The 16,185-nt window shown below is 50.1% G+C and overlaps 1 protein-coding gene across 1 annotated transcript in view; it reads right to left on the reverse strand.

Moving 5' to 3' along the window:
* The window catches only part of CNNM4 (cyclin and CBS domain divalent metal cation transport mediator 4), a gene marked incomplete at its 5' end in the record, with an annotated part of 41,849 nt that extends 28,409 nt beyond the window's left edge, over window positions 1–13,440 (reverse strand). The window contains one exon of the mRNA XM_081100866.1: window positions 12,039–13,440. Coding sequence (XP_080956992.1) covers window positions 12,039–13,440 — 1,402 coding nt within the window. The remainder of the gene's footprint in view (window positions 1–12,038) is intronic.
* Between the last annotated feature and the right edge of the window lie 2,745 nt (window positions 13,441–16,185).

The raw sequence follows: 16,185 nt of genomic DNA on the forward strand, positions 1-16,185 counted from the left end.
AGGCAGCTTATTGATGTTTCTCTCTCATCTATGTCTCTAACTCTCTATCCCCCTCCCAACCTCTCTGTAAAAAAAAAAATCAATAAAATATATTTAAAAATAAAATAACTACATAGTCAAGAATACCAGAGTTGTAGAGACCAGATATGAGCACCCTGGAACACTGTTTCACCTACCCCTACAGTAAGCCCTAGTAATTCTATTCCTGGAGGTATTGACAACAGAAATGCCCACATAGAGTCACCAGAAGACATACACAAGAGTGTTCTTAGTGGCATGATTTGTAGTCCCAAGCTGGAAACAATCCAAAGACCCACCGACAGTACCACCAAGGTGTGTTTCTATCCTGGAACACTATTCAGCAACCAGAAAACACTGAGCCACAGCTGCACAAGGCACCGATGGGGCACATAACCTCAAGAGCAGGTAGCCAGCCAGACACCAAAGAGCACACCCTACACGATTCATTTATGAACGTTAATTAAACATTAACTCAGGATGATTCGAGGGCAAGGGCAGTGTCTGGGAAGAGACATGGGGATTCCTAGGGCGTTGATACTGGTCTGCTTCCTGAGCTCAGTGGTAATTACATAAGGGTGTTCCTCTGTGAAAAACTATCAAGTTGTACACTTGTGATTAATGTACTTTGCTTCAATGAAAAGTTCACTGTAAAACAAATCTAGGTGTGGTTGCGAGAGGTGGGAGGCGGGTGGGGGCAAATCGGTAAAGGGGGTCAAAAGGTACAGACTTGCCGAAACCGGTTTGGTTCAGTGGATAGAGCGTCGGCCTGCGGACTGAAGGGTCCCAGGTTCAATTCCGGTCAAGGGCATGTGCCTGGGTTGCGGGCATATCCCTGGTGGGGGATGTGCAGGAGGCAGCTGATCGATGTTTCTCTCTCATCGATGTTTCTAACTAACTCTCTCCCTTCCTCTCTGTAAAAAATCAATAAAATATATTAAAAAAAAAAAAAAGGTACAGACTTCCACTTTAAGACAGATAAGTGCTGGGATCTAATGTACAGTATGGTGACTGTAGTTAATAATACTGGATTGTATATTTGAAAGTTGCTAAGAGAGTAATCTTAAAAGTTCTCATCACAAGAAAAAAATTGTGTAACTATGTGAGGTGATGGATGTTAACTAGACTTATCATGGTGACCATTTCACAATATATACAAATATGGAATCGTTATTTTGTACACCTGAAATTAATACAATGTTATGTGTAAATTATATCTCTATTTAAAAAAATCCAGAACTGACAGTAAATCTCCCAATCTGGAGTTATTGGAGAATCTGAATCTTCCGGTCTCTTTCATTTTATCTACAACCTCACTGAGAAGTGGCACGGAACAGTGATTAAGAGTTTGACTCTAGCCCTAGCTGTCTGGCTCAGTGGACAGAAAGTCGGACTGCAAACTGAAGGATTCTGGGTTCGACTCTAGTCAAGGGCACGTGCTGGGTTGCAGGCTCAATCTCCAGTAGGGGGAGTGCAGGAGGCAGCCTATCAATGATTCTCATCATTGATGTTCCTATCTCTCTCTCCCTCTCCCTTCCTCTCTGAAATCAATATATATATAATATATATATAAAGAGCTTGACTCTGGAGGGGAGCAATTTGGAGTTGCACTTAGTTGTTGCCTGACTGGGGAGATTCTCGGCTTCTCTGAGCCTCAGTTCCCTCCTCCCCTCAGTCCCCAGCACTTGGAGGACTAGTTAAGTATTCAATAAAGGTTAACCATTAATGAGGACATCTTCCTTCCTTATTAAGCTCTCTGCTCTACCCTCTCCCAGAGCTCTGGGGCTGGGCCTCTGGAGGAGTCTGTTCCCTTGGATCCCTTCTTATCTCTGCTGTTTTTCTATCATTGCCTCTTCCCTCCCTTACTGGGATACCAGGGGGGGAGCAGGCCACTGGCGAATGCTGACCCAAATAGAGGTGCCATGGGCCCCTGTGGCAGGCCCTTTCCTGCCACCTCCCGAGCAGTCATCTTTAGAGTCTACTCCTGTCCTTACAACACAAATGTGCTGGCAATCAGGATGGCAAATTTAACTGTTTCCTATTTGCAGGAAACAAATTATTAAGGAAATAAGGAGAAATGCCTCAGTTTTAAGTTTCTCTTCCATACATTTTTTTTCTTAAGTTCTGGGTTCTGTTACCCTTAATATGCACACAAGGGTCGGGATAAGAGGGTATTGAAATCAGCATGTAATTATATGCTGGAGTGGAGTGGGCTGTTTTGACCTCAGCGTACTCATAATTCCAAGAAAGGCACCACGCCCAGACAGTGGGGCAGCCTGCCACCCGGGCCAGTGTGCAAACTACCGTGGCCCGAGTTGGTGTCAACGCCAACTGGGGCACCTTTGGACAGTAATAACAGTCATTTTAAATAGCAAACATTTATTGCATGATGACATGGTTCCAGGCACCGAGCTAAGGGATCTATGTGCCTTACTCCACTTAGCCCTCGCCACAGCCCTCTGAGCTGGGTATCATCATTAATGTGGATGACCAAACCACCAAAGAGAGATTTTTCTGAGACCAAGAGTCAGTCACTATTTTGAGCCTTTCATGAAATAAACATCCCTGCATAAGCATCTGCTCACTTTTTAAACCACTCTTAGGTAAGTCTGATGAGACACAGATGTAAGTTTAAAGCAGGACTCCAGTGACTGTGCTTGTGTACAAGCATGTACACGTGTGTGTGTGTGTGTGTGTGTGTGTGTGTGTGTGAGAGTGAGAGAGAGAGAGAGAGAGAGAGAGAGAGAGAGAGAGAGAGAGAGAGAGAGAGAGACTGCCTAGAGGGGGTACGTATGTGTATGTGTCTGCCTGCCTGTGTGTTATGTGTTTAAACATACCAATGAGGGGAGGGAGAGTGTATGTGTGTGAGACTGCTTTTGTGTGTAGAGGGTCTGAGTGTGCAAGTGAGCCTGTCTCTGTGGGGTGGGGGAGTGTATGTGGGAGTGAGCCTATCCTTTTTTTAAATTTATCTTTATTGTTGAAAGTATTACAGATGTCCCCTTTTTTCCCCATTGACCCCTTCCCCAGGAATGAGCCTATCTTTGTGTTGGGGGGGTGAGTGTGTATATGTGTTTAATGAGTGTGTGTGGGAGTGAGCCTCTCTGGGGGTGGGGATGACTGTATGTGTGTGGTGCTGAGTGTGTATGTGTGTGTAGTGAGTGTATATGGGAGTGAGCCTGTCGGGGAGAGAAATGAATGTGTGTAGGGGGGTGAGTGTGTGTGGAAGTGAGCGTGTCTCTGTGTAAGGGGGATGAGTGTGTATGGGAAATGAGCCTGTCTTTATGTGACGGAGGTGTATCTGTGTGAGCCTGTCTTTGTGTGTGTTTGTGTGTGTAGGGGTGTGTGTGTGTGTGTACATCGGGGGTGTGGTGGGAGTGAGCCTGCCTGGTGGGGAGGGGGAGAGAACCTCTTTCCATCCCAGGCTCCAGGCTACCTGCTGGCCAGAGACCACGCATTCCATAGAGCCGAGCAAGCCTGCCCAGGTCCAGTGAGAGGGCCCTGCTGCTGGAAGAGACTGTGCCCTACAGGCAATGCTTAGCAACACCAGGTTTAACACCCCCTCCTAACAGTCCCCCGCCCCCGCCCCCGCCCCCCACTCCCCAAAACAGGCTGGGGCTGCACAGCCCAGCCCTCTGGGCACCTTGTCACCACAGCACTGCCCGGCCTTAGCTTGTGGAAATCCTCCCAGATGCTCCTCCCCAGAATCCCAGAGATAATAAAGAATTTCATTGCTTAGCAGAAGAGAAATCTGAAGATCCAATCCAAACAGCGTTCCAAAAATCATAGGTAGACCATGATTTTAATGAAAATACATATGGGCATCAGTGGAGGAGAAATGGTGGGGGGCATCTGTAATACTTTCAACAATAAGATAAATTTAAAAAAAAAAGAAAATATAGCCCTAACCGGTTTGGCTCAGTGGATAGAGCGTCGGCCTGCAGACTGAAGGGTCCGAGGTTCGATTCCGGTCAAGGGCATGTACCTTGGTTGCAGGCACATCCCCAGGAGGAGGCGCACAAGAGGCAGCTGATCGATGTTTCTAACTCTCTATCCCTCTCCCCTCCTCTCTGTAAAAAATCAATAAAATATATTTTTTTTAAAGTCAGATACACAAATTACCATTACCTTAGGGCTACTGAACGGTGACTTTATTAAAAAAATAAAATGAAAATGATTTTCATCTTCTGTTTGTCACAAGATTTGTTTAAACTTAAAAAAAATAAAAAAGACCTTGCCTAGCCTGGCATGGCTCAGTGGTTGAGCATTGACCTATGAACCAGGAGATCATGGTTCGATTCCCAGTCAGGGCACATGTCCGGGTTATGGGCTCAATCTCCAGTGTGGGGCATGCAGGAGACAGCCGATCAATGATTCTCTCTGATCACTGATGTTTTTCTCTCACTACCTCTCCTTTCCTCTCTGAAGTCAATAAAAATATATTTTTTAAAAAAACCCTTGCCAAAACCGGTTTGGCTCGGTGGATAGAGCGTCGGCCTGCGGACTGAAAGGTCCCAGGTTCGATTCCGGTCAAGGGCATGTACCTGGGTTGCGGGCACATCCCCAGTGGGAGATGTGCAGGAGGCAGCTGATCGATGTTTCTCTCTCATCGATGTTTCTAACTCTCTATCTCTCTCCCTTCCTCTCTGTAAAAAAATCAATAAAAAATATATTTAAAATAAAATAAAATTATTAAAAAAAACCCTTAATCTATATTTCTAATAAAAATGATTACAATAAGTTAAAATATTAAAATTTCTTTCTAGCCCTATTAGTTTGGCTCAGTGGACAGAGAGTCAGCCTGCGTACTAAAGGGTCTCAGGTTTGATTCCCGTCAAGGGCACATGCCTAGGTTGCAGACTCAATCCCTGGCCCTGGTCAGGGAGCACGTGGGAGGCAACCAATTGATGTGTCTCTCTCACATCGATGTTTCTCTGTCTCTCTCTCCCTCTCCCTCCACTCTCTCTAAAAATCAATGGAAAAATACCCTCGGGTGAGTATTAACAAAATAAATTTTTTAAAAGGTTACAGTTGATTTAAAAAATAAAGCTGCTACAAAGCCATTTTTAAAAAATAAAAAATACAAGTAGTTCTAGGTCACAGTCATGCAGATTGTTTTGTACATTTCTGTGTTTTCTAAAGTTCTAACAATGAGCTATATTTTTAAAATAACCACTAGTAAAAAGAAAGTCACATAATAAACAGAACAGGAATAGACTAAGAGTCCAGACTCTAGCCTATGAAATGAGCAGGAGTCCCTTACGTAGCCGCAAAGCTCTGACAGCAGGATGTCTCAGCACACTCAAGTGTGATGCCAGGGGTAACCTGAGGTACAGGAATGGCTCAGAGGAGAGGACAGGGCTGGATCAAATGGCAGCAACAGCACCAGAAAGCTGCTCCCCATCCCTTAGCTGAGGACCGTGTTGGGCAACTGGGGGAAATTCCATAATGCTCACATCCTCCTGGCAAGTTCTACTGAGTTCAAAAAAAATCCCTAAGACAAAAGGGAGGCTTTGAGAGAGAGCCAGCTTAGGACAAGAGAGGTGCCCAGGCCTCCCCATAGGCTGGGCTGAACAAACCAAGTGACTGTGACAACCATCATGACAGTGACAAAAGGGCCTGGTCCAGCCTCCCCATCTAGGCACACTCTCCTCTCCCTGGCTGTGCAGCCTTTTAGGAGAGTGTCTGATAAGCACTCCTCTGTCTCTGCCCTCAAGGAGATGAGACCAAAGGCAATTCGAGGTGCCTTTCCTGCCTTCGGGTGTCCTTGCTGTTCCATTCCCCCAGCGCCTGTGTGACAGCATGAACTGGGAGGAAAGAGTGGAGAGAGAAGGCTTGTGGTGGCCTGACCTCGAAATTCTTCTAGAAAGGGCTGAGAAGCAATCACAATACATAAAAGCAGTTCATGCTACGTTGGCCTGGTAAGCTCGTTTCTCATCCTGTGGTCCAGTTCAAGATCCAGCTGCAATGAAGATCAGCTGCAATGTCACCTCCTCTGGAATGTATTCCCAGACTTCCCCAGACGAGCACCAGCCCCTCCTCTATTTCTCCTGCAGGACAGTCCTGTGGTTTTGTGTTGCTGTTCTCTCATCTATTTTCCAGGTTAAACATCTGTTCAGTACCTCCCGTCCTGACCAGAGGAGTCCAAGAAAACTCTGGAGTTGCACTTTCTTCTTCTTTTTTTTTTTTTTATATATTTTATTGATTTTTTACAGAGAGGAAGGGAGAGAGATAGAGAGTTAGAAACATCGATGAGAGAGGAACATCGATCAGCTGCCTCCTGCACATCTACTGGGGATGTGCCCGCAACCCAGGTACATGCCCTTGACCGGAATCGAACCTGGGACCTTTCAGTCTGCAGGCCGACGCTCTATCCACTGAGCCAAACCGGTTTCGGCTGGAGTTGCACTTTCTAATGAAAAATAGAAGACTTTGAAAAGGGAAATGCCGGTGTGCTCTCACTATGATCGAAGCTCTTATTTGGGCCTAGAGAGGCAAGGCAGTGCCTTCCAGGACACAACTACTTGAGCACAGAACTGCTAACAGAAGACAGAAACAGCTCCCAGTCCTGACTCCTCCGCAGAAGCTGCCCACAGACTTCACGGTGCTGGCGAGGGCAAGAGGTGCCAAGTTCCCTGCCCGCAAGCACCACACTAAAAAAAAAGGAGAGGAGGAGCCTGGCCAGTGTGTTGTCAGCTGCCACCGGCACCTCTGCCCTAGCAGGCAGCTCCTGTCACTCTCTCAGATACACTTGCCCCCAGGCAGCTTCTGGAGATCAAATCACCAGCCCAATTCAGACAGTTTCCAGGTGAAGCTGAGACCAGGTGCACAGCTGCTTGCGGCTGCCCTCTCCAAGCACTCTGTGACTCACTGTCTACCCCACTGTCTGTGCTGGGCCCTCACCCTCCGCCCTCATCTGACCTTTGTAGGAGGCTCCCCAAACCATGCCTGCTTGGCTATTTTTCATCTCTCCCAGAAGCCACTTTAGCCAAGCTTCTGCCTTCTCCACACATTCTGCCTGCTCTTGGCTGATCTCAGACCTCCTCAACTGGTCCTGGCCTCACTCCCAAGCCCCACAGGGCACTTTCCCCTGCACGCCCGCGGATGGGCTGCACCCTCGCGCCGCTCGGGAGCGCCCAGGAACAGCAGTGTAGGCATCAACTGAGAACTTGTCAGAGATGCAGCCTCTCAGACACACCCAGACCCACTGAGCTCAAACCTGCATTTTAACAAAACACCCAGGCAGTCAGCCCACGGTCAAGTGTGAGAAGCTCTGGTGTGCAGGCAGCTGGGCACAGAGATGTCCAATAAAGGGTCACACCATTATTATTTTCTGCTACACCCTTCCCCTCACCCTTCCCAAACTGGCTCTGCTCTCCCCTGCCCCCACCCCACTTATACTACATGGCAACACCATCCAACTGAACCCCAAGCAGAAACCTCAGCTGTTCACAACCATCTGCCAGCCCTGACATCTCTGATGAGTCCTATTGTTTGGACTTCAGAAGCACCTCGCAGGCCTGGCCTTCCTTCCTTGGCCCCACTGCACCTACCTAAGCTGTGTACAGCTAACCTCTGTTTACATGTTTGTTTCCCTGGTAACTGGGGGAGGGGGGGTGTAAGATATTGAAGGTGTGGCAGATGGTGGTAACCAAAAGTGAATGTAAAATTACAGTGTTTTTCTTGACTTTATAAAGTTGTTTCAGGAATAAAAGTAAGTAGGTGGGGGCAAGGTGATGTGGCATACATGGAAATATGGGAGGAGTTTTGATGAAAATACTTCTAGTTTTCCCTCCAACATATAACCCACGAAATCGCTAAGAGGAGCCTGATCGATCCAAGGTCACCTCCTGGGTCAGTGACCGAGCTGGATGAAGCTTAAACGCAGCTCTTTACAGGGGGCTGGAAGGTTATAAATTGGGTGGGGAAAGATAGGATGACTAAAGCGGAGCTAAGTGCCTAGGAGGGGCAGGAGTGTCACAGAGGGAGGGGCACAGTGGCAAGCTGGAAGGTAGCTCCAGCTCAGGGCTTGCGCTCCTGACCTCTGGACCTCCTTCTGGAGAGTTCATTCATACTTTCCATCAGAGCCTGCGGGCGCATTTGTGGGCAGGAAAAATGCAGCCAGGCCCAGGAATAGTCCAGGGAGCTTTTATTCTAAGATTTCCAGCTATAGACAAACTCAACCACAACACCCGTACTGCAAACAGTTCTAGGTGAGGTTTAAGTGCAAGGGACAAAGTTCAAATCGTACCAGCCATTCTTAGTGTCCTAACAGCTCTCACCAACTAGAGCAGTGGTTCTCAACCTTGGCTGCACATTAGAATTACCTGGGAATCTTTTAAAAATCCTGATTTCTGGGCCTCATGAAATTTCCGGAGGATGAGACCCAGAAATCAGGATTTTAAAAAGATTCCCAGATGATTCTAATGTTCAGCCAAGGTTGAGAACACTGAACTAGAGGATCTACTCCTCTGGCCCTGCAGCACCTAGCACTGTGTCTGGCACGCAGATGGGCTCAATAAAGATCTAATGATAACTGCCTTGGTTTGAGAGGCAGAAGCAGCTAGAAGCTCCTGGCCTTGTCTAGGGGAAGCCCAGATCCCATGCCTGTCTCTCAGTGTGCAGGAGCATATTCATGACTCATTAATATTAATGCGTGAAGCTATGTAAATTCCTGATGGTCAAAGACCACTTACAGAGCAACTGAGGCATGGGGAAGGGGAACCATGTGTCACACTCAAGATCTCAGGCTCTGCTTCTCAGCCTCTGACCCAAACCATGAAGACACATGCATCGCAGGAGCTCCTCCGGTCTTTCTTGGTGCAGCTGAGAAAGTCAAGCACCCATTTTTCTTTATCCCTTGTCAGCCCCTCAAAATCCTAACATGACTGAAATGGGATAACTCTCTCCCTCAATCCTGACAAGTCATTCATTCACTCAATGGCTTTTTATTGAGGTCTGCTCTGTGCCAAGAGCCATCCCAGGGGCTAGGGACACAACAGCGAGCAAAACAGAGCGCCCTGTCCTTTGGAACTTTCTTATACTGAGAGGAGACGACAATAAACAACACAGTAAATTCATAAGCTACATGGCTGTTAGAAAGCCATATGTGCTGCCGAAACCGGTTTGGCTCAGTGGACAGAGCGTCGGCCTGCAGACTGAAAGGTCGCAGGTTCGATTCCGGTCAGGGGCATGTACCTGGGTTGCAGGCACATCCCCAGTGGGGGATGCGCAGGAGGCGGCTGATCAATGTTTCTCTCTCATCGATGTTTCTGACTCTCTATCTCTCTCCCTTCCTCTCTGTAAAAAATCAATAAAATATATATAAAAAAGAAAGTCATATGTGCTATGAGAAAAAGAAAATTAAGCACAGGATGGGGAGATCAGGAAGCAGGAAGGCCTCATGAAGGTGAAGCTGAAGCAGACATAAGTAAGGGGAGAGAGTGAGGCATCCAGGGAAGAACATTCCAGCCGAGGAACAGTTAGGGCAAAGGCCCAGGCTGGGGGCGTCATGGTATATTCCAGGAACAGCAGGAATGCCAGTAGGGCTTGCCAGTCAGTCATCCGTTCATTTGTTGTTTGTTCATTCGTTCATTCATTCATTCATTGTGTAACAAGCACTTACTGCTCCTCTCTTTGCCAGGCACTGAGTGGTGAGAACACGAATAGGGCAGAATCGCTACCCTCAAGAAGCTTATAATGCTGGGAACAAGAAGGAGTCAAAATTAACTTAGAAGACTCAGCTGGAGCTCAGAGCCCTACCCAACTAGGAGGTGCTCAAGGCCCACTGAAGCACAGGCACCCAGCTCACTTGTTTTTCTTTTTCTTTTTCCACTTGTTTTTCTTAGCTAAAAAAGAAACCTTCCAAACACCAAATTGGTAAAGAAAATCTCTTAGGTTGCAGGTGTACACTAATGTTTGCCATGTCCTAGATGGCCTCAGACTGAAAAGGTAGATGTCAGATGGAAAGATCTGGAAAAGGCCATACTGGGAGGAGGAGGAAGGAATAGCGTAGCAGTGAGTTAAGACTAGAAACAGGGAGGTGATAGTGTGAAGCCCAAGGGTGTTCATTGGGGTGACCATCCTGTCACACCCACATCTTCAGGACTTGGTGCTGCACCGGGCAGACTGTGCCTGTGTTTCCACAGAATTATCAACCCCCTTCTGTTAGGAGGAGAGACAGCATCTGAAGAGATCGGGCCTGAGAGATGTGAAGTGGCCTTTTAATTTATTTTTATTTTTTACAAGAGTCCAAAGATGGCCCTGCCAAGATTCAGGAAGCTCCCAACATGTGAGAGCTTAGCTCTACTGATCTGCTGATCATCCATTCTGGCTGCAACAATCTGACTTATTGCTGTGGGTGGGCCACCAGCAACAGTCCCGTAGACCAGGAGTAAGCCTCCATAGCGAGTTCTCACCAGGCTCCTCATCAAGGACACGGGAGAAGTCCTCAGGGCCAAGGGTCTGCAGGGTGGGTGTAGAGGGGGGTGTGCCCTGAGCTTTGAGGCTGGTGTGTAAAACCTCCAAGTGCCTCTGCCCCAAGTTCGGGGACCTGGAAGAAACAGGTTCCAGGGTCTGCACCCCAAAGCTCCAGGGAGGTGGTGCCATCATCACCAGCCACCTCTGTCCCTCTGGTCCATCCCTCTGCAGTCTCCACTGGGGCTTACATTACTCCAGTCCCCGCTAGCTCTGCTGCTGAGATGCAGTGTGCCAAACTGGAAAAGACTGGGTACCAACCCCCCACCCTAGAGTGACTCGAGCATCTTTCAGACCAAACTTGGCCAGGCCAGCTCCTCCCTATCCCATCCATCCAGCCAGTTCCAGGCTCCCCTGCACTCTGCTCCAGAAATGAACTGACAAGGGTCTGGGGCTTGCTCAGAAGTTGCCCTTGGCCCTAGGTGGCATGGGGAGCTTAGCCAGAGGGAGCCCTATCTATGGGAAACAAGCAAAGTCCTGGGTTTAGGATGAGCTCCTCCCCTCTCCATTCCTTCACAAAGAGCTTCCCTTTCTGCCTCCTCATTCCCTGTGGCCTACGAGGGTTTTGCTCCATAATTGGCTTGTTTACCACCACTGAGGGCTTGGAGTGGCAGAGGTGGGAGGAAAGTTTGCTGGAAGAAGGAAAGTTTGCTGAGCTTTGAGGCTGGTGTGTAAACCCTCCAAGTGCCTCTCTGACAACCTGAGAACAGGTCAAGAACCCATGTGAGGAAGGAAAACACAGGGGGCGCAAGGCCAGCTGAAGATTCCAGCAGCCCACAGGAGGGAAGCTTAGGTTTGATGCCAGGGAAAGGGAGAACAATAACCAAAACTTAACCTGCTTGCTTCTGCTGAAGAGTCGAAAGCACTACTGTTCTGAGCTCCCAATCGACTCCTGTGGGCTAGGAGCTCCGGTGATGTCATTCCCCTGCTCACAAACCGTCCTTAGCTCCCAGCTCCTAGCAAACTTCCCATCCTGACCTTCAGGCCCCTGATGCCTCAGCCTCTCCCCTGCTGACCACTCATCAGCGGAGCCTGTATCCTCACTGAACAGGACCACCTGCTGGGCCACAAGTGCATCCTTCCCCCCACAACTTGGGTTCTCTGCTCCTGGGGTTCTCTCTACCTCAGGTACCAAGTCTCTCCACCTTTTAAGGCTCTCCTCATACACCCCCTCCCTTGTGAAGGTTTTCCAGTTCCCCAGCCCCTTCCCCACCCGACCCTACCCCAATGCGACTTGCATGCTCCCGACCTAATCTCTGTGCCCTGGTACTGGCCCCCTTAAGGCAACTGCCTTCATCTGTCGTGCCTGAGAGCTCCCTGAGGTCTCGCTCCATCCTCCAAATGAGCAAGAGTCTTATCCAGCTTTGATGCAGCTGAAGCAAAACACAGGACCTGGCAGACAGCAGATGCTTAACTGTTTTGCTGCCCCAAATACCATTCATCCCAGAGACCTAGAAAGTGATAAGGGCAAAGGGGCAGCGTCCCACAAAAGGAGCAGACCAGAGCGGAGCGACCAAAGTTAGCTGGGAGAGCGGCTCAGGCCTTACCTTTCTTGAACTCCTCCAGCATGGCATCCAGCTTGGTGTCGTGGAAGACAAAGTGCACGGGGTGGTTGTAGAAGCGGGTGATGGTCTTGAGGGGGGTGCAGTCATCGGGGTCCACGAAGGCCAAGTCCTTGACATAGAGAATATCTACAATATTGGACTGCTCGTCCTCAAACACGGGGATGCGGGTATAGCCACTCTCCATAATCTCGGACATCGTGTTGAAGTCCAGGATGGCATCGCTGCGGATCATGAAGCAGTCATGGAGCTGGGTCATGATGTCCTCCACGGTTTTGGTCCGTAGTTCCAGGGCCCCCTGAATCATATTTAGTTCCTCCTTCACGAGGTCATTATAGGGCTCTGTCACCTTCAACATCTCCATCAGTTTCTCCCGATTGTAAACGGTGTGAATCTCCTGGCCCAGAAAAAAGTCTAGGAGCTTGCTGATGGGGAAGCTGAGGGGGAAAGTGAGTAGCATAAAGAATTTGGTGAGAACGATCGTGTTGGCACCCACAGCCAGTCCGTGCCGGGAGCACAGGGCCTGAGGTAAGATCTCTCCAAAGATGACAATGCCGATCGTGGAGGAGGCCACGGCCATGAGCCCGGACCCGATGAGGTTGTCCAGAAGGATAGTGAGAGAGGTGTTGACCAGCACATTTCCCAGGAGTAGCGAGCAGAGCAGGTAGTTGCCTTTGCGACGGATAGGCTCGATCTTGCGAGCATAGCGCCTCTCCTTCTCCGTGCCACAGTTCTGGACGATGCGCAGTTCCATGGGGTCCAGGGCCATCAACCCCAGATTGAGGCCAGAGAAGATGCCCGACAGCACTAACAGCACCAAAATGATAAGTATGTGCAGCCAGAGGGGCAGGAACCTCCCGGCCTCCTCCACCATGAAGAGCAGCGAGTCCTTATCGGTCCACTTCTGCCACGGCCCGTCCACGCTGGCCCGGGTGCACAGCGCGTACAGCTTCATGTTCTCGCTCCTCCGCAGGAACTTGGTGAACACCACCAGCATCCCGGACGTGTCCCCGCGGCTCACGTTGACCAGCTGCTGGACGACCAGGTCCTTGGTGAGCTCGGGGCAGTGGGTGGAGTTGTGGAAGGCCTCGGAGTTGTCCACCTCCGTGAAGGAGATCAGGTTGCTGGAGATGGAGCCCAGCCTGTGGCCATACAGCCTCAGGTTCACCGTGCTGCCCTCGGACACAAAGATGATGCCATCCGGGTTCATCCCACACGGCTTGTCGCAGCTCGCCAGTCGCATGCCAAGGATCGTGCTCCGCTGGGGGTCTCCCTGGCCCCGGACCCCCCGCGCCCACAGCAGCACCGGCAGCACCAGCGCCACCAGGAGGAGGCGCCCTCGGGCCGGCCCGCCGCCCGGGCGCCCTCCCCCGCCCGCCGGCGCCATGTTGCTCCGGCTCGGCCGCCGCCGCACCCCGTGCCCCGCCGCGCGGCCCGCTCGCGCTGTCGCTCCTGCCGCTTCGCCGTCGCCGAGCCAACTGCCCGGGCCGCCGGCCTGACGTCAGGCCAGCGCCCCGCCCGCCCCGCCCCTCCGGCCCACGCCTCTCATTTGCATGGGAGTCCCCGCCCCCGGAGCGCGCCTCGGCGCCCACGCTTAAGAGAACCGGCGCTCGAGTTGGAGCGGAGCCGGAGCGCGGGAGCCGCGCGCGGGCCACGCCCCGTTCTTCGCCCCGCCCCTCACGCCCTTCTGACGTCCCTTGGCCCCGCCCATCTCCCCTCCTCCCACTTCCCCTCTGCCAGCCTCCCCTCCGCCTCCCCTCCGCCCCCTACGCCCGAGCCACATCCGCGCGCGGGCCCCCGGCCACCTCGGCTGCGACCTGCTCTCTTGGCGGCACCTCCTTACTCCGCGGCCGGCGGGGCTTGGCGTCTGCCGGGTCCGCCTCCCCTGCCCCTTCCCCAGAACTCGGCAGCTCTTGGCGGGGGTCTTCTCTGCGGAACCGCACCGCGCTGTGCTCTGCCCAGAAAAAAAGAAAAGGGGAACCAGAGGGCTTAAGCCTGGAGAAGTCAAGACCAGGGCCCCGCAGTCAGCCTCTTGCAAACTGTTCTGGCCTCGCACTCCAGGGCTTTACTGACCTTCCCCTAAGCTCAGCAGTAGTTTGCCCCAGCCCCAGCTCGAGGCTTCCTTGGGTCTGTGGCTGCCCCGGGTGGAGGGGAAGTCGGGAAATGAGACTATAGCAGTGGTTCTCAACCTTCCTAATGCCGCGACCCTTGAATACAGTTCCTCATGTTATGGTGACCCCCAATTTCATTGTTACAAATTGAACATAGTTAAAGCATAGTGATTAATCACAAAAACAATATGTAATTATATATGTGTTTTCCAATGGTCTTAGGCGACCCCTGTGAAAGGGTCGTTCAACCCTGAAAAGGGGTCGCGTTGCACAGGTTGAGAACCGCTGGGCTATAGAATGTACCTGCAGATAGAAGGGCCAGTGTCTGGCCTGGGCTGATTTCACGTCATTTCCATTTATAACACAAGCATGGAGCATCTACGGTGTGCCAGACACTCGTTCTGTGCCAGGCACTCGTTCTAGGCCAGGGGTGGGCAACCTTTTTGTGAGTGCGTGCCAAAACCAGCAAAATCTCTGACTCAAAATTCTTCTGCGTGCCAACCCTAATTTTTTGAGAACATGTTACGCCTACTTGATATCAAGGTGTACGTATGTGAAGAACCTTGAAGAAATAATAAAATTCATTCGAGCGACAAAAACAGTCTATGATGATGAAAAATACATTTATTTTTTAATGTATACATGTACACTGATAGTCTGACAGAAATCTTTATGACTCCATTTGATATTATCAGTGGGACTTTTGCTGCTGCATCACTGATGACAGAGATTTTACATCAGGTTTGTATTTCGTGACCTTCACAGATATGCACGAGCCACTACTTTCTTCCGTCAGGCTACTCCTATTACGAGACTTAACAAAATTCATCACTGAGAACAAAGATTCACAACTGTAAATGGAAGATTATAAGAGAGGGTTTCGCGTGCCAGCGAAAGTTACTGGCGTGCCATGTTTGGCACGCATGCCAGGGGTTGCCCACCCCTGCTCGAGGCTCTGACAACATAGCATGAATAAGCCAAAGTCCCTGCCCACTGGAGTTTACAGTTAGAGTAGAAAACAAGCAATAAACAAGTAATCATATATATAACATTCTTACCTAAGGGGTGATGTCATTATTTCCGTATTACACATGAAGAGCTTGAGTCTGGGCACAAAGTTGGGTCCTTCCAAACCATCATCTGAACAGCAGACTTGTGTAACTTTGGTAAGGCAAGCTGATGTCTCTCAGCCCTAGTTTCTACATCTGTGAAATGAGGGTTAAATGATCATGCAGAGCCACTCCACTAAGGGTGGGAACACCTGGCCTAGGCACCCAGAACTGCAGGACATCTCTGTGAAGTTTCTTTGGCTGTGTAGTTGTTGTTGTTGCTGCCTGTCCTTCCGGGACCAAACCCATAACCCCAAATTGGGGTGGTGACTGGCCAGCTGGGGCAGTTGCATGTGGAAACTGGAGCTGAGAGGCGAGCACCAGGCCTAGCCTAGCCCTAAATGACTGCTTCCTGGACAGCCCTGCCTTGGTAGCAGCCGGCAACTATGAATTGAGCACTCAAGGAGTATGGGGAAGAGAGTGGCTTCTGCCCTGTTAGGGAGAAGAAGACAGACAAATATCCTTATAATAACTGCAGAAGTGCACTGAAGGGAGCATCCGTTGCCAATTTGCCCACTGGGTCTCAGAGCAAGTTTTTTTCGCAGCCGTGGAGACACAGAATCCACTTTCCTCTGTGCCTGCACAAACCCTTGTGTTTATTTTTGTTTTAGTATACTATTTGCCAAAAAAAAGCAACAATCAATACCAGCCTGGCCGAAACCGGTTTGGCTCAGTGGATAGAGAGTCGGCCTGCGGACTGAAGGGTCCCGGGTTCGATTCCGGTCAAGGGCATGTACCTGGGTTGCGGGCACATCCCCAGTGGGAGGTGTGCAGGAGGCAGCTGATTGGTGTTTCTCTCTCATCGATGTTTCTAACTCTCTATCTCTCTCCCTTCCTCTCTGTAAAAAATCAATAAAATATATTAAAAAAAAAATACCAGCCTGAAAGAGTCTAAACAGTCCTACAGGCTAT

The sequence above is a fragment of the Myotis nattereri genome, assembly GCF_964212035.1.
Source record: "Myotis nattereri genome assembly, chromosome: 10".
In the NCBI taxonomy this organism is placed as follows: domain Eukaryota; kingdom Metazoa; phylum Chordata; class Mammalia; order Chiroptera; family Vespertilionidae; genus Myotis; species Myotis nattereri.